Source organism: Pseudochaenichthys georgianus, chromosome 9 (assembly GCF_902827115.2).
Source record: "Pseudochaenichthys georgianus chromosome 9, fPseGeo1.2, whole genome shotgun sequence".
NCBI lineage: Eukaryota > Metazoa > Chordata > Actinopteri > Perciformes > Channichthyidae > Pseudochaenichthys > Pseudochaenichthys georgianus.
Window position 1 is genome coordinate 9118483 of NC_047511.1, and position 25950 is coordinate 9144432.

The 25950-nt window shown below is 40.9% G+C and overlaps 1 protein-coding gene across 4 annotated transcripts in view; it reads left to right on the forward strand.

Annotated features, from left to right (window-relative positions):
* strbp (spermatid perinuclear RNA binding protein) overlaps window positions 1–25950 on the forward strand; it is a 110882-nt gene that overhangs the window by 78806 nt on the left and 6126 nt on the right. For all 4 annotated transcript variants that reach the window (XM_034091726.2, XM_034091728.2, XM_034091727.2 and 1 more), the window contains 8 exons: window positions 1096–1189; window positions 2390–2458; window positions 16942–17150; window positions 18450–18599; window positions 20719–20853; window positions 24991–25131; window positions 25232–25355; window positions 25812–25862. In XM_034091726.2, the coding sequence (XP_033947617.1) occupies window positions 1096–1189; window positions 2390–2458; window positions 16942–17150; window positions 18450–18599; window positions 20719–20853; window positions 24991–25131; window positions 25232–25355; window positions 25812–25862 (973 nt within the window). The remainder of the gene's footprint in view (window positions 1–1095; window positions 1190–2389; window positions 2459–16941; window positions 17151–18449; window positions 18600–20718; window positions 20854–24990; window positions 25132–25231; window positions 25356–25811; window positions 25863–25950) is intronic.

Here is a 25950-nt window from a genome sequence, read left to right on the forward strand (position 1 = left end):
ATCCCTGTTCCCTCCAGAGAGAGCACAGGCAGTATGAGAAAAATAAAGACCTTTTAACACATTAAAGCATATAACCATGACACAGGAGAGGAACAAAATAGAATGATATACCTGAAAATGAGCACTTTAAAAGCAGCATTGAAAATGTGAGTTTTGAGCATGCTCAAACAACAGAGTGATATGTGAAAACCAAAGAGAGGTGTGAATGTAAACTCTTTTGTGTGCCAAGACTTCTTCGCTGGAGATGAACTAATGTAAAGCCACAGATGTGTTCCGAATATAGACTTTTTACTTCCCTTATAGGAAGTCTTTCATATGAACTGCTGCTTTATGGACCTTGTCTTTGCACTCCGCCCCTGAGATCTGTAAAACTTCCCTTCCTGTTTTCCTGCTATAAAAGCGGAGTATAATCATGAGCTGGGCTCTTGAGACTTTGAAACATCTCACTGGGGTTCACTTCCTCTCCGCTGAAGTCAGCATTTATTTTCAGGAGACCGGACGAGCAATGCTCCTCTGATTGAAGGAGATGTATTAAAAGCAAGCCCACTGCATTACATCAGCACTATAAATAGCTGAGTGGCTGCAGAAGCCCCGGTCTCTGACCTCGGATCAGCAGCCCCTCGGTGTAACGCAGGCTTGATGAACTAGGAAGCCTAATTCGCCTCCTTAATGAGCGTGGGAACACTCTTTCCCGCTCACACCCACGCAACTACTGTACCACCACCACTGCTGCTGCGGCAACGCACCACAAAGTCTGCCCCCGGGTGGAGAATGCGAGCTCAGCGCTGAGAAAATAATGAAGACATCCTCAATTCACATCTTCCCCTCTCACTCTGTCCGGCCTTTGTTTTGCTCTCTGGGAATACGTGTCTTTCCTTTTCTTATCTCCTTCGTTTGAGTGTTTATTCCCCTCCTCTATAATGCATGACGTTTCTCCCAACAGAGTCCGATTGTTTACACAAAGTTTGCCCGGTAATTACAGCGCATTGATCGGAAAATAAATGATATCCATGCTGCCTGTTTTGACTGCACTTCTGTTGCTCTACCAATACAGAGACGTGCTTTTATTCTGTCTGGTGTGTGTGTGTTTTTCAGCATGCGTTACGCCTGCTAGCTTTCGGACAGCTTTACACGGTCTTGAATATGGATCCTCTCCCCGCCAGCAAGCCCTCACCAAGGCTGTTAGAAGGTGTGTGTTCAAATGTGTTTTCCTGTTCATGTGAGTCTACTGTATACGGTCGCTCATTGCAACACCAACACATGGCCTCTTTTACGACTATCCTGCAACATTGATTTCATTGTGGAGTAACCGTCCTAATCCTTTTCAATTTATTTTGGCTGTTCCCATTATTTTTATTTAATCATTGTTTATATTCATTTTTCACATTTACAAGCACACAAAAAGAGTTATGTTTGAATTTGCCAGTAAAATTGTTATAGTTGTAATCTTGTGTTTACCATTTGAGTATGGGCTTTTAAACATACATTGCCCGATCCATCCTTTCTCCAACCAATCAGTCGATCCAAAGACAATTCACTGGAACCAGAGACCAATAAGTCATATAGAGATTGACACTCGATAACGTCAAACAAATGTGATGCCCTATTTTTGCAAAAGCAGATTTAAACACCTAAGGATAAACCTGCCAGCCAGCTAACCAATCAGAGCAGACTGGGCTCTGGTTTCAGACAGAGGGTGAAAAGAGGTGCTGCAGCACAGGCAGTATGAGAAAATAAAGAGCTTTTTGAACATTAGTGTGAAAACATGTCGCACTAGAGGCCCAAAACATAAATGAAAATGAGCAGAATAGGGACCCTTTTAACCAGTGCGTGTACACCTACTAAGAGAAGTCAAAATAGACATGTAAAGAGAAAACATGGTTGCTTTAATTAGCAAGAAAAACATCGACAGGAAGTATAGCCCAAACAATGCTGATTAATCACCCTAAATGCCCTCACAAAGTTGAAACCGTGAACTCACAGAAGTGTATTTGGTGGGCTTCTTTGTAATGTTTATTTGACCATTTCTATTAGATCAAATAGTTTCCTGAGATGACACATGCTGCTCAATTTGCACGACCAGACAAATGAATTTGCAAACATTAATTAATTTGGCGTTATGTGTAATTATTGTGACAGCAATATTACAACTCTGTTGTGTGTTAGTGTATCTTTGTATTTGCATTTCTTCTGTGTGTGTCTGTATTCAGATTCCTATTTTCATCTCGTCATTTTATTTCATGTTTTCGTCCTCCCCTATGCAGTGTGCTATTCTGTTTGTATTCCCTCTGGAAAAAAATAATTACAATAACAATGTGTTGTTGCTGACATGAGTGTCTTTGTGATGTTCCAGGTGATCAGTGTGTGTGTGTGTGTTTGCGCTCCACAGGCGGCTGTCAGAAGAGGCACCGGGAGGACGTCGGGTCAGATGACAGAGACTTCATCAAAAGGATGAAAGGTGACTTTGAGCATCCACTCACCGGTGTAAAAAAGGGACGTTCTGCTCACAGGATTTTAATTATCTTCCTCTCAACTCGTAAACACACAGCACACACCACAGGGGACTGGTGGGAAATAATAATAACCAAAGACCACCTAATAAATGCTTTGGCCAATATTCAAACACTGGAATCCATGTCTGCTGATGGCGTTCACAGTGTCTATTTGAAGCCTTATTTTTATCATGTAGCATTATTAATGTATATAACTTTTCTTAAAGGGGCCCCATTACAGTATGCTTTTGGGGTTTTCCCTATCCTGTAGTGTTATATAGGTTTTGGCTAAAATCCCAAAGTTCCCTCCAGAGGGAGTTTCTCTCACTTTTTGGAAAATACATTTAAAAGGGCAGGGATCTAACCAGACCATACATACCATGCCATAAAGGGTATCAGGCCTTCAGTGTATTGGAAAGCTGTCTTGCTCATTTTGACTCCCCAGAAATAAGCTTAGCGTACAGCAGATAAGTGGATATTGATTGAAGAGATTGTCGCTCAGTTGTAGCTAATGACAAAGACAAAAAGCCCTGTTTTCACTGTGTGCATCTGGCACATCTGTTAAAATACAGTCCTGTAAACAAAGTGCCTTCTGACAGGCGTTGTGTAAAAGGTGTACAAGTGAGAGTCAGTGGAGCAGAAGGAGGGGAGGCTAAGCTTTGCTCAGAGATCCGGACGCTCTCTGTGAGGATCAGAGCGGCTGTCAGACGGTATGCACATCAATCTCCGCTTCAGAGGAGACAAAGTACCCCGGCTCGGCCTGGATGTGGCCCATTGTAGGCCGCCGTTTGAAATGCAGCAGTTGGAGCTGCTATCTCCTCAAGATCATATTAGCAATCCACTTTAGTGCAGTGAATTGTCAACAGCTTACTGTATCCTCAGAGGCATCATTCACCGTATCACCCAGCTGCATGAAACCGGTTCAAAAAGCTGTTAAAATTCTGTGGCCTTTTAAGTGAAAAGTTTCCTCCATGCAGAAAATGGTGTGGCGTTATCAGATATCCGAGTAGCTGCGATGGAGAGGAAAAGGGGAAACGGGGCTGAAAGACGCATTAACAGGTTATCAGGAGTCTGTGTGTCTTAATGTCATGTCAACGTCAACACTGTCCATCAGCGCCATCCAGGTCTTCATCAGACATCTTCATCAGATCTGCGTGCTGTGCCCTCAGCAGTGTTGGGGTTAACAGGGGGTAAAGTGCGATATTTTCCGAGTGGGGAGCGGACCTCACCTCCTCTAGGGAGGTCCGGGGGGATGCTCCCCCGAGAAGATCTTTTTTAAATATTGAAGTTGAAAGCATCAATCTGGTGCACTTTGAGAGCAACATTAAGAGATCTATGGATACATTTGTCAACACCCAGATGAAACACAACTGTAATCAGATGTTCTTTTTATTTTACAAATCACCCCCCTTTCAAACTGTATTTTTGTTTTACTGCCATATAGTATTTCATAACTGTTTTTCATTTATTCTCTTGTTTTTTTTATAACTATAGTGATCATATGAAGGTGTGCCGCGGAAATAATCTTTTGAATAATTGGTGACCAAACCGTTTGAGACCCACTGAGATAACTTAGACTAAAGTTAACTATTTAAACACTCAGTCCTTTAGCTCACCTTAGTGTCAGTCTGTCAGGAGAGGACTCTCCTCCAGCTTGTTGTGAAAACAGCTCCTTATAGTCAGTGCAGCTAGCTAACCAGATGCTAACAACACGGTCTCTCTCTCTCTCTCTCTCTCTCTCTCTCTCTCTCTCTCTCTCTCTCTCTCTCTCTCTCTCTCTCTCTCTCACACACACACACTAAATGCGCTATTTGCACACACACACACACACACACACACACACACACACACACACAGAGCCAAGCTTGAATGACACAAGCACACTTTTATTTCCATGCAACTCTCTGATTGGTCTGGTGTCTCGCCTCTGTTGCATTCACTGAACACGGGAAATTACAGTCCTGCCGTCCTCTCTAGTGTCATGATGAGGTTCACGTAAAGCACGGTCAAGGTATTATATTATTGAGGTAGAATTGTCCGGGGCTACAGAAAAAACACAGATTATGCACAGCGGGAGCAGCAATAACCGTCAAATAATAATTCTAAAGAATTAAAGATATAACCTTGCACTTTGTCTCGTGAACATTTTCACTATTTTGACATTTTTATAGATCAAAATTGAACTAAAGAAATAAAGGTAGATTAATCCATATTGAAAATAGGTGTCAGCTGCTACACTAATTATAATAGTTATATTTCTTAATTAATATAAGATATTACTGTATTGATCCCAATTTGGGAAATGTTTGTGTTGCAGCAGCATAACAAGAAAAACAAAATATAAGTTTATTATATATACAAAAGTATGTGAGGGATGGAATATTAAATTGAATATAAATGTAAAATGTACATGTGATTTTACGTCCAAGAGAAGCTATGGAGCAGAGAGTTCTCTGCCAGCCAGAGGTGATTTGTTATTAGTTCAATATGTCAAACTGATTTCCCTGACTACAATCCTTAGTTACATGGTGAAACGTTATGCTGCTTGTACTAATTAGACTTATCATATAAGCCACACAGGTTTTAATAGGATGTATTCATTATCTTTACTTATGTTGCGGTCTTTTCAGCAGCGCCATCTCTAAAACGGCGATACACTACCCATCATTTACATTTCACCGTGACATGGACAAAAATGTAACGTCAGCTTACCTCATGGCACGAATCCAGACTCTCGTTTGGAAAAGAGTGGCCGGGAAACGATAGAACGAGCACGTTTCATGTGAAGACCTGTGGCTGCAACCCGGAGCAAAGCAACAAACCATTGCGTAGCTAACTAGTAGCGCTAGCTTTAGCTAACGTTAGCCAACGAAACGAACTGCTGAGTAAACTTGGAAAACACTGGTAATTAATTGTTCTATAATTTGTAAAACTACGGTGTTAAAAACGACAATTTCAAAAATACAGATTCTAATGGTCAGATATAGATATACAGATACTAAAGATACTACAGATACTAAAGATAGGCAGGTACTTGCTTTCAAGGGGGAAAACAAATTTAGCGGGAGTGTTTACCTGTTCGGCGTAATGACGTACACCGGCCTCGACAATTTCTGTAGTCCTATTCAGCCACTCGGTAACAACCATAGTTTTTCAGACACGTAAACCCTTCAGAAATCCCCAGTGGGGTCACTGCTGATGTATTTAATGTCGTAGAACAAAACGTGATCCGTCTCTTCAATTTGTGTCAACCACAGACCTTATTTCGAGCTATTTTCCAAAACCCTATGGAGAAAATGCATTGCTTTTTGACGAAGGAACCGGAAGTGCTAAAAATGCTAACTTACTTCCGGGTTTTAGGACGCGTCACTGCGGTTCTCTATAGAGCATGCGCACTTGCGTTTTTATTAACCCCCGCCTCCAATTTGCTGAGTCACGGCCAGTAATGTCTCAGTCAGATTATTGGAGAGGGAAAAGAACACTGGACTCTGCTTTTAGCAAATGTACAACTGTTAGTCCTTAATGATTCAAATAAGAGCTATTCAGTAGGGGTGGAACGGTTCACAGAATTCACGGTTCGGTACGTACCTCTGTTTGGGGGTCACGGTTCGGTACGGGTTCGGTACAACAAGAAAAAGCAAAACAAAGTCCCAAATGCATAATTCCAGGTTTGTTGTTATTTATTTTGAACAGTAGTGCAAGTTTCAGTTTAAAAATAAGGAACTCTAACAATTTCAATAATTAACTGTATTAAACAGTTAAAAACAAACCACAAACAGTACCACACACACTCAGATGGCCATATTATCTATAATGGCTGATGTCAAACAAAAAGGTTTCATCAAGCTGTAAAACTAAAAAGAATGTCTTGAAAATATCACATCATAAATAATAAGAAAGTGTTTCAAGAGCGCATAGCCGTTGAAAAACATATGCCAAAAGCTTCCGTTATTTATTTTGGTCTCACGGCTTTCATGTTTATTGGCTTCTTAAAAACAGCGGGGATCAGCTGTTGAACTGCTGTTCAATCAGGAGAGACGTGATGTATGAAATACATGTTTATTATCGGTCACATTATATAAATGAAACATAATGATGACAGTTTATAACAAGTGAATGAAATGTGTTTTGGCGACTAGGCCCAGGTTTTGTAGGACATCATTCGGGAAGGGAAAGAACCGTTTCCGATGAACCCCCCTGGGTCTAGACCTGGTGGTGGTGATAAGTGGTTAGGTCCGGTTGGAAGGGAGAAGGTTGAGCTTGGCCCTGAGTTGGAAGCAGGAGGCGAAGGGGTGGAGGAGGGTTGCGCGTTGACACCTGAAAGACAGCTGATAGCAAAGGGGAGAGCATATATAGAGGGTTTAACAGGTGCGATAATTAGGCTTGTGAATGGAGGGAAGTGATATGTTGGCTAAGGAGTGGCGCTCCCTGTCATCCAGTGGAGGGAGCGAGTATTGCCATGACGAGCAATACGGAGTGTTAGGTCTTCCTGTCTGAACTTGCGCTCAGCTTCATTTGTCTTTTGCCGGGCTCCGGTGATTGGCAAATCTGGGTGATGCCTTCTGAGATGATTTAGCATGTTTGGCATGTGGCCATTAGCATACCGTACCGCTGTCAAACAACGCCGGCACACCGTCTTCGTCCGATCCACCACTCGCACACTCCATCGTTCACAGGGAACCCGAAATGTTTTGCATTCCCATGGATCCCACTATTTTTGGCTATTCACACACATGTCTATATTGCTGCTATACTGTATATACAAGTGTGGCTGACATTGATCCTGTCTGTCACACATTATTTTATAATGATCTGAACAACGATTGCATGCAGTGTTGAGCTGGTTGTGATAGCTGAGTGTGTGTTTGATTCCCCACTATTTTGAGCTCCAGTAATGATTTGGGAACACATCTGTCATGGCTTTCTGCTATGCTAAAGTAAATAGGAGTAGTAACGAGATGTCACAGAACAGCTACAGTAGCTTTATTCCTATGATCATTATAGATTCCACTACCACTGCAGCAAAAGTCCAATTATGTATACCTACGGTCATGCATCATGTGAAGTAAAGCAGCAACGATACGTCGACTGTTCTGCTCAAATTGTATGCCTGTCTAGTATATTAGTAGCAGAAGCCAATATATTTGTAATAATTTGATGTTATTCATAACTTTGACATTCAAATGCTGCTCGGCTTTTCTTCATTTTGCTTATAGGAGATTTCTCTGCACAGTTGAAGAAAATGATTAGAATGCTAATAATAGTATTAGTATTAAACTATGTATACAATTGTATTCCAGTGCTGGCTGTATAGGAGTGTGTGTGCTCCAGAGTGTTGTAAAGTCTAAAAGTCTATATTTATTGAAAAAAGATTAATGTAATCATATCCAAAATTCACAACTTGTCTTTATCTAACCAAGTATTAACATAACAATTGCAACAAACTTACAGCACCATTAATTAAATGTATACAAAACAAAAACATCCACTTGAACAAAAATATAAATGCAACACTTTTGTTTTTGCTCCCATTTTTCATGAGATGAACTCAAAGATCTAAAACATTTTCTATATACACAAAATAACCATTTCTCTCAAATATTGTTCACAAATCTGAGAGAATCTGTGATAGTGAGCACTCCTCCTTTGCCGAGATAATCCATGCCACCTCACAGGTGTGGCATATCAAGAGGCTGATTAGACAGCATGATTATTGCACAGGTGTGCCTTAGGCTGGCCACAATAAAAATGTTTTAGATCTTTGAGTTCATCTCATGAAAAATGGGAGCAAAAACAAAAGTGTTGCATTTATATTTTTGTTCAGTGTATGAAATAAAAGAGTATAAAAGGTTAGCTGTTGAGATTGGTCAACCTCTTAGAGATGTCCCGCCAATAAGAGTGCTAGCCAATAATAGCAGATTCAATGTGAATATGGGAGAGAAACTCCCCCTGAAGGAAACTTTGGGATTTTGAACTTTGAAGACCATTTACATGCACACAAACCTATATAACATACTGCAGGAAAGGGAGAACCCCAAAAAGTATAATTGGGCCACTTTAATAAAAATACTTTCGGTACTGCATTCATTTTAAAATCACCTTGATTTTAATTAGTGCAAATGCTGTTTACAGCATTCCACTATAGTTCTTCAAATCTTTATTCTTCAACTTATTATAACTTCAGCCTACTTTCAGCTACAGAAACCATTCGAATATCAAAATATTCAGCCTTTTCAGCACATGATGGGAAACCTTCAACTTTTTCGAAATATGTTGTACTTTTTGAAATATTCAGCTTTTTAAAATGTAACTCAATGGGAGGAACCTTCAAATCCTCTTTTACCTACACCTTGCACCAAATACTACTCCCTCCACATACTTTCAGCTAGAGACTTCACTCCAACTTTAAAATGATCACAAGACCTTCAGCTATAGAACTTGTTCTTCAGATTCTTCATATCTTTTACACTTTTTGAGATATTTAACTTAGTTTGGAGCTTGGTAAAGAGGCTCGTTAAGTCTAGAGTTCTTTGATCTCAAAACAGAGTGGAGGAGAGCTTGAAATAATTTTTAAACCTGCCATAATTCCCAAACCCTATACTCCTTGGACATAATTCTATGCTTGAATTGTAGGAAAACCTCTTTTACGTTGAAAAATGAAATAAAATTAAGCAAGAAAATTAAACAAAATGCCTCCTGAGGGCATGAAGTGACAAAAACGTTCAACATGTCTCTATTAAGTCCCATTGTAAATTCAGCCTGATCTTTCGTCAGAGCAGCAGCTACACACCTTTAGTAAATCTGCCAAAAATGCCACATTATTGACCCAAAAGTACACAAACAGCAGACTCAGACGCTCGTCAGGGTCCTGAGATGCTGCACATCTTATATTTTACCGATATCAGCTACCGTTTTTAAACTATAGTTAAAAATGTAAGAGGTTTATCTCTCATTCAGATCAATTGAAAGGCTCTCCTTTCACTGCACATCTCCATGGTAATCTTTGATCTCTGCACATAGGTGTTTGATAACGTCGTCACCATGGTAAGCTTTAATCTCTGGGTTTACACACACAGGTGTTTGATAACGTTGTCACCTCAAAACACAAACACACAGGCTTTCTCAGCTTATTATTTTCTGTCTGACTTCAACATGTTCCACATATTTTATACATTATTGTTATTATTATTTTGTAGCTAAAAGCAGCTACAGAGACCATTCGACTAATTTCTGCATTTTCAGCTCAATTCAGCAACAAATGTACAGTTTACAGCATTCGAATGCATTTTCAGCAGGAAATGCATTTTCTAGTTCTGTATAGCTTCCAACCTGATCCTGATCAGTGGATCAGCTGGTGAACTTGTTGCCGTCATTACTTGGTTCCCTTTGTATTTGCGCCTGGCTTCAGAACTCAAGTTCCAGTCTTAAAATGTTATACTGGCAACCTGCCAGGTGAGAGACACAAAACTCTGGAGATAACGCCCTGGATGCTGCGTTATAAATATGCATGTTTGGGAAATGAGTGCATTAAGATATAGAGGACATGAGAGAAAGGCAGGAAGAAAGGTGAAAGTTCACTCGATAAATGAATGGAGTCGGTTCAAAGCAAGCCTCAGCCAGCCCTAACTATAGGCTTCAAGCTTTAAAGAGGTCAGCTTAGGCTCTCCATTTCTGGAGCTCACTTGTTCCAAACAAGATGCACCAAGACAGAAAATGCAGATTTAAAAACGCGCCTTAAAAAATAAGTAAAAGGCTACGTGCTCCTCTTCCTCCCCTCCTCCCTCCTGTGTGTCGGTGTAATTAAATCTCCCTCTGTGGGAGGATCGTCCCCCTGGAACTCTCCTCCGTTTTCAGTTCAAAGCGAGTGACGGGAGGCACAGATACCGAGGGATTAAAACTGCAGACTGCTGCCACGCAATTATCTCACCTCCTCCCACCACGCCAAACACACGGAGCGTTAACACCTCCCCCTCTCTTCCTCACAGCACCTGTCCATCAGCACATCCGTCTCCTCACACAGCGTCCCCATCCATATTCATACCGAAACACACTTGAGTCTTTAGTGGCTGTCAGACCCTCCAACTAATTTCTCACTGACTGCATGACAAAAGACAAGTGTGTGTAGAAGCTGCTGTAAGTATTCTGTGTGACACTAGTTTTACAGAAGGGTACATCTGTGGTCGGCCACATGGAAATGATCACAATGGTATCTTTAAAAAGATATACTCAAATAATCACACTTTTTAGATGTAAATAAATAAAGACTGGTGTTTTAGGTTAAGGATGCCCTGTTATGCTGTTTCCTGTAATGTGTGTTCTATAGGTGTTTGTGCATGTAAATGGACTGCAAAGGCACACACTCCCCCCCCACCCCCCCCTTCCTGAAAAGCCTCCATTAAACTCCTTTGTTAACTTCAATCAATCAATCAATCAATCAATGTTTATTTATATAGCCCAATATCACAAATGTTACATTTGTCTCAGTGGTCTTCACAGTTTGTACAGAATATCAGTATGACAATATGACACCCTCTGTCCTTAGACCCTCACATCGTACAAGGAAAAACTTCCAAAGAAAACCCAGTTTAAAGGGAAAAATGGGAGAAACCTCAGGGAGAGCAACAGAGGAGGGATCCCTCTCCCAGGACGGACAGACGTGCAATAGATGCCGTGTGTGAATTGAAAAGATAATACATTTGCAACATAGGTAGTCCAAATGTTTGGAAATGCATGTGTGTATAATAGGAAGATGAATCCACGAGGATATCCATCCAGGACTTATGATCCAGGACCACAGCCACAACTCAAGATCCAGGGCTCGCGACACAGGACCGCAGGATCATCCATGACTCCGGATCCCGGCGTATATAGACACCAAAAAGAAAGACATTTGGGGAAGCTGGGTTAATCGGAACATGAGAGTACACAGGTATAGACAGAGAGAAGGAAGAAGTAAGATGTCCCCGACAAACTAAGCCTATATCAGCAAAACTAGGGGCTGAATCTAATCAGCCCTAACTATAAGCTTTATCAAAAAGGAAGGTCTTAAGCGCACTCTTAAAAACGGATAGGGTGTCTGCCGCTCGAACACAAACTGGAAGCTGATTCCACAAATATGGAGCTTGATAAGAAAAGGCTCTGGCTCCCATTGTACTTTTAGAGACTCTAGGAACAACCAACAACTCTGCATTCTTGGAACACAATGCCCTAGTAGGACAGTAGGGTATAATGAGTTCTTTAAGGTAAGATGGCGCCTGCCCATTAAGGGCTTTGTAGGCGAGAAGAAGAATTTTAAATTCTATCCTGTGTTCTATAGGGAGCCAGTGTAAGGCAGCCAGAACAGGAATAATGTGTTTCCTTTTCCTAACTCTGGTTAGTACACGAGCTGCAGCATTTTGAATCAGCTGAAGCGACTTGACTGACTTCTTGGTACTCCCTGATAATAAGGAGTTACAATAATCCAGCCTTGAAGTAACAAATGCATGGACTAGTTTCTCTGCATCGTTTTGAGGCAAGATATGCCTGATTTTTGCAATGTTACATAGATGGAAGTAGGCGGTCCTTGAAATTGATTTTATGTGGGTGTTAAAGGATAAATCCTGATCAAATATAACACCAAGATTCCTTACAGTCTCACTGGAGGCCAAATTAATGCCATCCATAGTTAGTATATCTTTAGATAATTTGTTTCGTAGATTATTCAGGCCAAGCACAATTACTTCAGTTTTGGTCGTGTTTAACATCAAAAAATGTAAGGTCATCCACGTTTTTAAGTCCTTGAGGCAGTCTTGAATTGTATTTAGATGATTCATTTCATCAGGCTTGATTGATAAATATAGTTGAGTATCATCCGCATAACAATGAAAGTTTACAGAATGATTCCTTATTATATTGCTTAACGGAAGCATATATAATGTAAACAAAATAGGTCCTAGCACTGAGCCCTGTGGCACTCCATGGCTAACTTTGGTTTGCATGGAAGATTCATCGTTGACACATACAAACTGAGAGCGTTCAGATAGATAGGACCTAAACCAGCGTAAAGCAGTTCCCTGTATGCCAACTAAGTGCTCTAGTCTTTGCAATAGGATAGCATGGTCGATAGTATCAAATGCAGCACTGAGATCGAGCAAAACAAGACTAGAGACAAGTCCCTTGTCTGAGGCTATTAGAATGTCATTTGTGACTTTGACCAGAGCTGTCTCTGTGCTATGATGTGTTCTAAAGCCAGACTGAAAATCTTCAAATAAATCATTGTTTTTTAAGTAATCACACAACTGTTTTGCGACCGCTTTCTCAAGAATTTTTGAGAGGAACGGAAGATTAGAAATAGGTCTATAGTTGGCTAAAACCTCTGGATCGAGGTGGTGCTTTTTAAGAAGCGGTTTTATCACTGCTACTTTGAATGATTGTGGAACATAGCCTGATAATAAAGACATATTCATAATATTTAATAAAGAAGTGCTAATTAATGGAAAAACTTCCTTCAACAGCATAGTTGGAATTGGGACGTTGATGGTTTAGAAGAGAGAATCATTGAATGTAATTGTTCAAGGTTAATGGCTGAAAAGCATTCTAGTTTACTATCTAGTGTAATATTAGAACGTACTTTTCCGGGAGCTGTTGATAACACTATACTGGTCAAAGGCAAGAGGTCATTAATTTTGTTTCTTAGAGGAACAATTTTATCGTTAAAAAAGCACATCAAATCATTACTACTGAGTGCTAAGGGAATAGAAGGCTCAATGGAGCTGTGGCTCTCTGTCAGCCTGGCTACAGTGCTGAAAATAAATCTTGCATTATTCTTATTCTCATCTATTAATGAAGAGTAGTAGGCTGCTCTTGCTTTTCACAGTGCTTTCTTATATTCATTGAGAGTAATATGCCAAATTAAACGAGATTCTTCAAGTTTAGTGGAACGCCATATCCTTTCAAGTTGTCTCGACTTTTGCTTTATTTTGCGGGTTTCGGCATTATGCCATGGAGCTAATCTATGTTGTTTTATTTTCTTCTTTTTCAAAGGAGCAACAGAGTCTAATTGTATTCGCAGCGCATCTATAGCACTATCAACAACATGATCAATTTGGGGTGGTGTACATTTTGTATAAGTTTCCTCCCCTACATGCAGACATGCTATCGAGTTAAGTATTGGTGGAATCTCTTCCTTAAATGTGGCTATAGCACTAACAGATAGGTTTCTGCTGCAGGAGCTTTTGACTAATGCTTTGTAGTCTAGTAACAGTACTTCAAAAGTTACTAAGAAATGGTCGGATAAAGCAGGATTATGCGGTTCGACTAATAGTTGCTCAATTTCAATACCATAAGTCAGAACAAGGTCGAGAGTGTGATTATAGCAGTGGGTTGGTTTATTTACACTCTGACAGAAACCAACAGAATCTAATATAGAGTTAAATGCAACAGTAAGGCTATTTTTATCATCGTCAACATGAATATTAAAGTCACCTACGATAATTACTTTATCTGTTTTAAGAACCAAAGTTGATAAAAACTCAGAGAATTCTGATAAGAATTCTGAATAAGGACCTGTTGCACGGTACACTGTAACAAATAAGATTGGCGGCAACGTTTTCCAGGTCGGATGCGTAAGACTAAAAACGAGGCTTTCAAAGGAGGTATAATTTAATTTTGGTTTAGTATTGATAAGTAAACTTGAGTCAAAGATTGCTGCAACTCCACCTCCTCGGCCCATGCCTCGGGCAATATGAGTAATGATATGGCTGGGTGGAGTGGCCTCATTCATGCTGACATATTCTTCATGTCTCAACCAAGTTTCAGTGAGACAGCATATATCAATATTATAATCTGACATTGTTTGCTGGGCACCACCAAGACAAACGGCGCTGAAATTATGACATGCGGCTATACTGTACATGTCATCATTGATCAGATTGGGGAGGTCACTACTTCCGTAGTGACATCATTATGTTATCACAGTTGCGCTTCAATTGGCTGGCTTCTCACTACATTTTTGTGATACTTGTGATAGTCTAAGGGGCGGTACATTTCTAAGCTGTTTACCAATCACAACAGAGTCGGCCAGCTGACCAATCAGAGCAGACTGGGCTCTGGCCAAAATGCAAAAATATGTCTTCAGTGTTGTACAAAACAAACAAAAAGACATTATTAGACTGATTGGGAAAGCCCTTTTTTATTAAGCCTTTTCTTTTTGTTTATCTCTTTTTGGAGTCACATTATAATAAGGACAGCTTTTTGCTCAGGGCTGCCTGTATATCTGTTACGATTTGTAAATATGAAGGTGTTGTGTGCGATTAAATGGCATTAGCTGCTGCAGCTGCAACATCAAAGTGTCATGCATCTGTAAAAATAATCACAAAGGATAGTCTAAGACCTGTAGGGAAAAATATCAAAAATAAGCTTTGAAGCTTTGAAAGGAATGTCTGATGTGCATTAACGACAGCAGGAACGTCTGGAACATCTGACCCCTCAGCATCGCTCTGAAAGCAAAAATAAAGTTTACCGGGTGCAGTATGCCAGTGATATTTGTCTGGAGACAACACAGATATGTCAGGGTAGCAGGGTTAGCTTTCCTTGTAATACCATCCTTCTGTTGGCTCTTCTCACGTGTTTACAGAGGAGTGTAAAGCAAATCTTGAACGCACACCTGCCAATGTTTCCATACAGCTCAAGGGAATAAAAACATTTGTTATGGCGACTGCCAGACCTTTTGTTCTAACAAGATGTCACCGAAGTGTCACGGCAGAGAGGAGGTGTGTGTGGAGGTGTGTGAAGTATCCTCTCATCAGCTGCATATTAACCGTGAGGGCACTCTGTTTTATTACATTTAACTCATATTTCATTGATCATTGATGGAGGTCGTGCACAAGAGCTCAGCCTGTATTTTAGTGCCGATATTGTCTTTGCTCTTAAATTCAGTGTTGGAGGTTTTTCAGAACACTTCATTAAAACCTGCTTTTGCATCATAGGATTCAAATAACCATACTAAAGGTTACTGCAATCTAATAGTAGCTTGTTATTTAGCAATGGTGATAAACTGTTTGGAAGAAACAAGATTATATCTTTTTAAAACTTGTATTACTTACTTTAGAATTTTAGAATACTTTTTCTGCAGCGTTTAAATCTATCTGCAGAATCAGGAAACTTGTTTACAGTTAGTGACCATTAAGTCTGCATTCATTTGTGTCATTATCAAATTGTAACCTTATCAATATTAGGGACAGATTGTATAAGTGAAAAAACTCACATTAATATTTACCAATTTGTATTGTACATGAACAAGAAACTGTAACTAAACATCACAAATCTATAGTGAAACAATTCAATATTAAAGAGGCACATTTTATGCTTATTGGGTTTTTTTCTTTAGTGTGTTTATATGTTTTGTGCATGGGTCTGCAAAGGTTCAAATCCAAAAGTGCCCTGGACTGGGCTCTGGTTTCAGACAGAGGGTGAAAATAGGTGCTGCAGTATGAGGAAAAATAAAGACCTTTCTGAACATTAAAGCATGTAAACATTTCACAGTTGAGGAACACAATACAAATATGAATCTGGAAATGAGCAGAATATGTTCTTTTTTCAATGTTATCCTGCATGTCTCTTTTTACCTTGACAGGCATTACTGGCAATTTTAGGAACAAAACTGTGATCTTGAGACTTGAGGATTCATCTTATTTTTCTGCTTGACAAAAATAAAGAAATCTGCCCATTGTACACCTAAATATCATTGGGTTAAAATATATTATTTTCTGTAAAAATGCTTGTATATTGGTATCCTGGAGAAACTGATGTTTATTGGTTTCTCATGAATCAGATTTATTCAACCTGCTTTTAACAATTCAGTTTGAAAGAACTGCAAACCTCAAGAACATTTCAAGTTTGTGCATTGAGTTTTATACAGAACAGAAGTGAATGGAAATCAATGGTCGCCTTGAACTGTAGAAAAATACATCCTGATAAAATGGCAGCTTAAAATTCTAAACGCATCAGTATCCCTCTTTGAAAAAAAGAAATGGTCAGTAAATATTGTTTCGTGCGTCTCTATCAGCAGTAAAACCTGCTAGAATATCGTTCTGAGGAGACCGTTCGGGTCGAAATTGAAACATGATTGATTATCATTATCCTTTAAATTCTTGCATGCAGTTGTTGAGTTGATTTAAAAGAATCATACGTTTGATGCCTAAAAACAACTTTACGTGTATGTACTATAGCTTCTGCAGATTCCTCCGTTTCCTTGGCTTTTTTACTACCAATCATTTAACAGTACACATCTGAACTTGTATTACGGGAGGAACTTTGGGTCAACTTGGTAATGTCCTTAATTTGTGTTCGATATCCAGATTAAGGTTTCCAAATGTTCTTCATATTTCTGCTGTTGTGTGTTCTAATGACATTTTAGGGTCAAATTAACCAAAATGTTTGGAAGATAACCCGTGCATCTCTCTTCCTTTAGTCCTGGACTGGAAGATGACGGATCCTAACCACCCCATGAACGCTCTCATGCGTCTCAACCAGATCCACCCGGGCCTGCAGTACCGCCTGCTCTCTCAGTCCGGCCCAGTGCACGCCCCGGTCTTCACCATGTCTGTGGACATCCAGGGGACCACCTACCAGGCCTCCGGCAACTCCAAGAGGACGGCCAAGCTCCAAGTGGCCCTCAAGGTATTCTGCACGTTCAACACATGCTTTAGAATGTGCAGGAATGAAATATACTTTACTAATACCGTGAAATGACATCAATCAAACTCACAAGCAGAGAGCTAAATGTAATACTTTAAGTGTTGTTTGTTCTCCAAGATCTTTCTGGAGCCGTTTCCCTACCATTCAAAACGTATTGGAATGATGTGTAGCTCCTCCATTTCTTTGGTGCAATGTCCATGAGCTCAAGTGTCATAGTTCATAGCATTCAGACTTTTAAATGTAGTCCAACACATTGGGTTAAACAAATATTTGTGTACAGTCATGATCCCCAGAGGATGATTCCAGCTGTTCATTTAGCTCCACCATGGTGTTAACCTTTGTGGTTTTGAGTAAAATATTTCAACAGCTACATAGTTGACAATAGATACAATTTGAAGATCCTTAAACTCTCACCCAGCAGCATTGTTAGGTCTCTATAGAGTGGTGTGCAGAAACGAGTCCCAAAACCAGGAAATAACTTTGCATTTTCCCACTTCGGGTTCTCTCGTCTAGAAGTCTACAGTTTTGTTAACGTGTTGATGGATAGAAGCCTGAAACAAGCTCTTTTGACAACACAAGCTGAAGAAATGCTCACGTTTTCTGCTCAATATAAAATATGTCAGTTAATACCACACTCTTGAATGTCTGAAGGTTTTATATATCATAAAAACGGCTTTCAGTCACTAACAAGTGACTGAAAGTAACTACAAAAGGTCGTCATGCTGACATCAGTCCGCCTTTAACTTGGCGGCAGTGATGTGCAGTGATGCGCGGCCATGCCACCGTGATGTAGTTCTTTATAGCCTAGCTTTAGCTTTTTACTTCTGGCAATTGCATTTATGCTTCAAAATGTGGAGATATGTGGAGATTATCCTGGTGTCATTGATGTGTGTTGGCCACAGAGCTTATTTTCTGCAATATATATATATATATATATATATATATATATATATTGGATTTGGTCGAGGGAACCCTTGCGATGCTAACTTCCGGGTCGGCTAACATGATGGGAGCTGTAATGTAGCTAAATGTTCTAGAGCCCCTAAGGTATGGCGTGTAGGCTTTGTGTTAATGATGATGAAGATGGCCATTCTGCAGCCTCACTGCCACAGTGTCAGTGTTCAGCGCCTTGCTCAAGGGCTGTTCAATCATAGACACTGGATGTGTGTGTGTTGGGACATTAGGGAACCCGTTATCCTATAATTAGATGACTGTCTAATGCAGTAGAGACAGACTATTTACTGGAGGGGATGAATAATTAGCGCCGTGTTTCCTCCTCAGGCGCTGCAGGCTCTGGGCTTTGTGCTCGGCGGCGACGGAGACGTGGACTCGCTGAGCGCCGACGAGAAGTCAGATGGCGAAGGCAAGATCGACAGGATGTCCACCACCTCCAGCTCCACCTCCATCACCTCCTCCACAGACACACAGGAGGTGGGGAGCACACACACACACACACACACACACACACACACACACACACACACACACACACAGTAGGATTATTAACAAGTACACATGGGTATTAGGGCGCTTCACAGACAGACAGTTTCACCAAGTAGTGATGTGATATAGGGCTGCAAGATTTTGAAAAGAAAAACGTAGTGCTATTATTTAGACTAATATTGCATTAGGATTCTTTTTCCCAATACTAGATACTGCAATAATCTCATTGAAAAATAATAGTTTGATTTTCTTTTTGGGAGGATCTGTACTGTTGTGGCGATTTAGCACTCATAACAGGAAAGAATGAAACGGAGAGGAATCAAATAAAACACAAACACAGATATAGTAGATCAATTATAAAATATTACCTCTGCTCTCAAGCAGTCCTACAGCAATGCTCCCACCCAGTAGAATTGTACAGACATATCTAGGACTTCTACAATGACGTACCCTCATTTCCTTTACATTAACTAACGCACGACTTCACATGAATGACATCATATGTTGCAGATGTCGAAAGTGCATCTATCTCATGACATCTTTAGGAGTAATAAACTAACAAAGGTGAACTGTTTTTATAACCTGAGGCCTTCTCTGAACTTCCTCTAGCCTCGGTGTCAGCTCACTTAAAATGAATACATCTATTGATAATTCAAAACGACCATTGTCTCTCTCACTGTGTGACCTAACTCAGTAACACACATGATATCGCTTACCATGTGATCGTAATGAATAAGCCAGAAATACGCTGTAATAAGGATTCTGCCATAACAGTACCTAACAAGGAATCTTCTTTAAGTCTATACAATATTTGTTGTAGGTCGTGACTGCAGCTGCACAATACTTCATCCAGATATGTTGCCTTTACTGACTATTGTATATACTGCTACTTGGTTATTTCATTAGTCCAATTTGCAACTTAGATTAAATGTCATCACTGATGTTTGTTACACATTCTTAACTCTTAAGTTTGAAACAACATCTGCAGTCACCTGCCTCTCTTTCAGCATGTGTTTTAGTTTCTTCTTCCATCTGTTGTTCTTATAGAGGTAGAGCAATAATGGTACATGTCAGCTGTCAAGGCAAACCCAATATTTCCAACGTCAAGGCTAATGAGGGATCTGGGTGTGCTGAAACTTTCAAATACACAGGCATTTTTAGAATGTGTCAAAATAACATTTGTATGGCATGTGAAAAAGCACTGCACAATTAATTAAAAGTTGTACCAGAACTGCGATATGGACTAGTGCAATTTTCGAAGAAAGCATAACATTTGTTGACTCCTAAATATTGTTTGAGATACCATTTTTAATGAGGTTCTTTGGAGCTGCAGAGATATCACAGCCTACATATAGTATTTTAACATAACATGTCTGTAAATACTCATAGGAACCATGAGCGTACCGTAAGAGGTCAGGGGACAGGAGCTCGAACCGATGTCAGACACTGATAAGATGTACTCGAAGTTACGACCGGAGAATCGACAAGACATTTGCTGCAGCAACAAAGTGATACAGCTCAAGCCCAGCACATTCTGAAGCTTTCTCACCCATTCCCACGCATTTATGTAGTTCTACATATAAGAAGAGAATAATCAACATTTTGCATGACAAGACATAACAAGCTATGACTCATTTCGAAGACAATAAAAGCCAAAAAGGGGAGAAACGTACCCGACAAGATGGACTGCAAGGTGTCCCTAGAGCAAGCAAAACATCCTGTATCAACTTATGCCAACAGGCAGGAAAAAAAGAGACACAAGTACTCTCTAACAGAGAGATAAGCACCCAAAGGTTGCATATGTTCAACATAAGAAAAACTGAAATGTGAAAGATGTGTTTGAGGTCATTTAGTATCTCTGCTACTTGTATTCATGTACTTTGTCCACAAGGGATCACTGAAACTGAAAACACACTGCAAAAGTCCCAAAATGTATACTTATACAAATACTTGCGCACAATATATCTAAATAATTGTTGATATTATTTGTATTGTTTTGTCAGTTATTCTCTGTCAGATAGACAGATTTGAACTGTAGTTAAAAACATTTAGGAATATCTAACATATGTTTGTGCTGACCCTCTTTGCTGCCTCCGCCCGCCTGCAGGCCAGAGCTCCAGGTCCCATCCTGACGGCGGGGGGGAAGAACCCCGTGATGGAGCTGAACGAGAAACGGCGAGGGTTAAAATACGAGCTGATATCAGAGAGTGGCAGCAGCTACGACAAACGCTTCATCATAGAGGTACACACACACACACACACACACACACACACACCCTAATTGATTTCCTGTCTCCCTTTCACATGGTCTTATTAGGAACCAATGAGGGAGGAAGCGTGTTTGATGTTTGGCGCTTCCTGCATCAACACTTCACACGGCAGGAAAGAACAGCTTAACATAAAAACAATGTTATCCTGTGAAATCAATCTGAATCAGTGCTGTTTCTACAAGACTAAAGTTATTCTACATGTCTTGATTTATTCCGCACCAGGATCTTGTTTCCTTTAAGGAATTGTTATTATTTCGTATGATGAATATATGCCAACTTGATAAATAATGTGCTTACAAATAGTTTCCATTTTGTTTAAAAGAACCAAAAGAAGAACTGTGAGGTGAGCATGACCAGTGACACCCACAGTAATGTAACGGATGAGTCATCAACAAATACTCATTGCTTTACATGTTAATGCACTAAACCATGTTTGTAAAGCTAGAACGTTTCAAATATATCATTTTCAATTTTAATTATTTTTTCAGAGTTACCGAAACGTCAGTTGTAAAGTGGTTCAGAATATGACATTGTATTGTGAACTACTTTCTGAGTAGGGGCGAGAAAGTGAAAATAAGTGAGTTTGTGTGATAAGTGAGAAGATTCTGTGTATGTATATCCTAGTCACCGGGGAGTACAGATGTCACGATTGCGTTTAAGCATGTTATGTCTATAATTTATATTCTATATTGCTTTGAAACTGTAATTATTCAAGTTTTCTAGCAAATAACGATGGGTTACGTATTGTAACCCTTGTCATATTAACACAGGCGGAGCCCCCTACTGCACTCTATGGGTACTACCTTACAGAGGTGGGAGTAAGTCCTACATGTGCAAGTCATGAGCAAGTCTCAAGTCTTGACCTACAAGTATCAAGCAAGTCCCAAGTCACTGTGGTGAGAGTCAAGCAAGTCAAGTCATTGCTCAAGTCAAGCAAGTCAAGTCATACAAAAGTCTGATGAACAAGCCCAGTTTCCGCATTTAAATCAGTTAAAAGACAGTGGTTATGAACATGGATTCAACCCACACTATGATCTTCATTACATACACAGCTAATCATTTGAAATGTAATTTAGACCAATGACCATCATATTAGATCAATATTAACCCTAGAACTGCAGACGATAGCGAGGACTCAAAAAGTCTGTTCAAAAAGGCAGAATTCCAGGTAAGAAAATCATAGATGGCATTCGCCATTACACATATTTAATTTAAATTGATGTTAACACTAGAACCGCCAACAGCTCAGCACCCACATAGATACCACTTTCAAATCATTTAATTTGTTCCTCTTCATCATTTCCTTATAAACTAAGTAGGATGATTTAAAACTCACTTAATTGGGTTCATTTAGAGATTGCTTCAGTTTATCATCATAACAGATTAAAAAGTTCAGATTCATTTTACAATAAATCAAGGAATGATGCACTCATACAAACAAAAACAACATAATTAAAACATTTAAACAAAGTACTAAAAGTAGATGAACCACATTATTCAACAGTTTACAGTCACTTCTGATAACACAGGGGAAATAAACGAGGCTTCTCTTTTCCTCTCTCTCCCTCCCTCTCTCTCTCTCTCTCTCTCTCTCTCTCTCTCTCTCTCTCTCTCTCTCTCTCTCTCTCTCTCCCTATCCTGACAGCCCGTCAGTATCAGGGTTAGTCAAAATGAATCCCTTGGAGGTTCTAGTGTTAATTTACCATTTTGTCTTCTCTTTGAAGAGGGCTGCACATCTAATCAAGTTGCAAATGCTTAATCGATTTGAAACCAAGTCTAACATAGCTTAAATTTAACGTTAGCTTTCTGGCTAACACAACACATGCACGCTCCTTTCTCTGTGGGGTTTTTTGTAGTGACGAATGAAGTTGGATGTTGTGGTGGTCCTGTCACTGATCTTATGCTGCAGACCCTGCATACCGCTGTTCTCTTCTTATTAGCGTCATCGACAACATCATCCTTGAATCCAAACTTGACTATTTTTGGAGTAACGCTAGCCGCTGCCATGTTAACTGACACTCCTGCCTACTAGTGGGTTGCCAGGTCGAAAAAACTAAACGTAATATCTCACTACAAAAACAAACGCAAATATTTAATTTTAAAAAGTCAAGTCCTTTCAAGTCATCCGTCTCAAGCTTAAGTCAAGTCTCAAGTCATGAAAACCAAGTCAAAGTCAAGTCAAGTCTTTTATCAATGTTAAACAAGCAAGTCTCAAATCCAAAAATATGCGATTCGAGTCGGACTCAAGTCATGTGACTCGAGTCCCCACCTCTGCTACCTTATCATGCAAGCATTCACCTACTGAGATTTCTATAGACGTAGACTGAATGCGCTCGCATCTCACTTCCGTATAAAGGAGGCCCCGCCTCCTGACCATCATCCCACACCACTCTTCTAGGACAGACAGTGTCTCAGGGTAGAGGGCTCCGCCTGTGTTAATATGACAAGGGTTACAATACGTAACCCGGCGTTATATCTCTCATAGGCTGATGTATGCACGCACTGTCGTCCAACACACTGTTCCACCTCACTGTCCCTGACCGGCTTTAGCAGCCGCTGCGCCTCACTCACCTCTCCCTCGGATGTAACCGTGGAGAAGTCCAGGCTGCGGCCGATAGAGCACCCTGACGCGCTTGCCATGCAAAAAAGTGTGCTCGAAAACAGTGCTGAGGGCTCCCCTGCGTCCGCCTATAGGCAGACAGGGAAAGTCCGCAGCCCTGTATGGGTTCACTATGCACCCTCTCTCCTGAGTCCCTCAAGAGCACGGGGAGAGCGCAAGGCCCCCTACCAAGTAACAGGCTCTCCCTGCCTGCTCGTAGGCGTGTGCAATGCCTCCACAAAGCCAGCCTGCCAGGCGTTTCTTGGACAGAGTTTTTCAAGTCACCCCGCCCCTCGACATGAGGTCGGCCCCCCTGTTCTCCAGTCCCGGGATATGGAGGGCTCTTAGAGATAACACCACCTCTGAAGCCCATAACCACAGCCTCTCCGCTGTGGTCAACAAGGCGGCGGAGCAGACTCTGCCCTGCCTGTTGATATAAGCCACTGTGGTGCTGTTGTCGCTCCTGACCATTACATGCCTCCCTTGAATAAGGGGCATGAAATGCTGGAGGACTAACACTACCGCCCGTAGCTCTAGGAGGTTGCTGTGTCGAGACTCTGTTGGAGCCCAGCGCCCACCTATAGCCCTCTTCAGGTAGGTCCCTCCCCATCCTGTTCCCGTGAACACTCTGATGTAGGAGGTCATCCTTCCCAGTGGAGACCCCCTCCGGAGGCGCCCGGGAGACCCCCAAAACCGGAGGTTGCCCTCCGTCACCAGCCGCCGCTTGTGCCTCTTGGGATCCAAACGCAGGCCGGAGAACCACCTCTGCAGGCGGTGTATATGCAGTAACCCCAGCGGGACCACAATGTGAGCAGCCGCCATGAGAATAAAAACCGCCATGGAATAAAAACCCTTTTCTCTGTGCTGAGGGTGCACAACAGACACAGCCTGTTTCTGCACCAGAGCCTGAATCTCTGCTGAGAGGAAACCCATCTCCTCCTGAGAGGACAGATCTACCTCTCGCATGCCTCTGAATGGAGGTAGGATGCTGCAAAACCTGAGTGAATAACCCCGTTTCAGCATCCTGTCCATCCACTTCATTAACACACAGCTGAGGCTCCATTCCCCATAACATTTGGACAAGCCCTCAGCTGTGGGAGACAGGCCACATTTCCCGGGACTGCCCAGGGAAGGAAGAACTAATGCCGACCGCCAACTCATCTGGTGCAAGGCCCTGCCACGTGCTTGACTCCTACTGGGTACAGGAAAGCTAATTTACCCCTTTTATAAGTGAAGTTATACTGTAGTCATTTGTTGGGAATATCATTTTCGAGCCTGAGACCTGGAAAACAGGCTCGGGGCTTAACAGGTTAACAATCACATAAGATAAAGATAAAAGAGAGCTGGAACCAGACATTTTGAAAGAATCACTGAACAGTTAACCAATTATCAAAATAATCCGTCAACGAACAAATTGATTATTAGTTTCAGCTCTAATTCTCTGAGAAAGACCAACCATACACCGTTCATCAGAAGACGTTCTCTTCGGTGTGTTGTTTGTGTGCGACAGGTGGAGGTGGACAAGCAGGTGTTCCGGGGAACGGGTCCAAATAAGAAAGTAGCCAAAGCTAGCGCAGCGCTCGCCGCCCTGAACAGCCTGTTCTCCGGCTCCAAATCTACAAGCATCAAGAAGAAAAGACCCAACCCTCCTGTGAGTACATCACATGCTTCTCTGGTCAGCTAAATGAAACCACTTAATATGCAGTGCTCATGTGTATCTGCTGTGTGTGTGTGTGTGTGTGTGTGTGTAGCCAAAGAGACCCGTCACCTCGATGCTGACGCTCCCGGCCCTCGCTGCCAGACCTCCAATTGTCCCCGTCCTCCCCAGAGCCCCCTACATCAGCACACAACACACACATGGATACATCCCCCCAGGTGAGTTGTACATGGTTTACTAGACTAAGAAGACAATCAGTTATATTTACAATATAATTATTGTCGCGTAAGTTTTCACAGAAAATAAAATGTTCAATATTTTAATCATAATTATTAAACATAGATATTAAAAGGTTGAAGGTGGGTGAATTGTGTCACCGTTTTTAGTGTTCGAGGAATATTTGGATTTTTGGGGAAATACACTAATTTGCTTTATAGATAAGAGGATAACAGTTTATGATTTCTTTTAATTCCATCAACTTTCCAGGAACTGTGGAAGAAAATAGCTTTTGTGGCAAATATACGGCACATTTACATGATGGATTCAAGTGCTCATGTTATTTAAATAAATACTAATACAAACACAACTGCTTTTATGTCTGTACAGCGAATACAAACATGCATGGTATGTGCAATAATTACACTGTGGTACGCTTTTTCTCTTTCTCCTCTCAGGTTTTGGGGCTCCTTATGGTTACAGCCCTGCAGGCGCCCTCCCTCACTACGGTAAAATCATTCACTGATCAATAATCCCTCCATTCGATTTTTTCCATCACTACATCACAACATTTGAGTTCTTTTTTTGTTTTGCTTG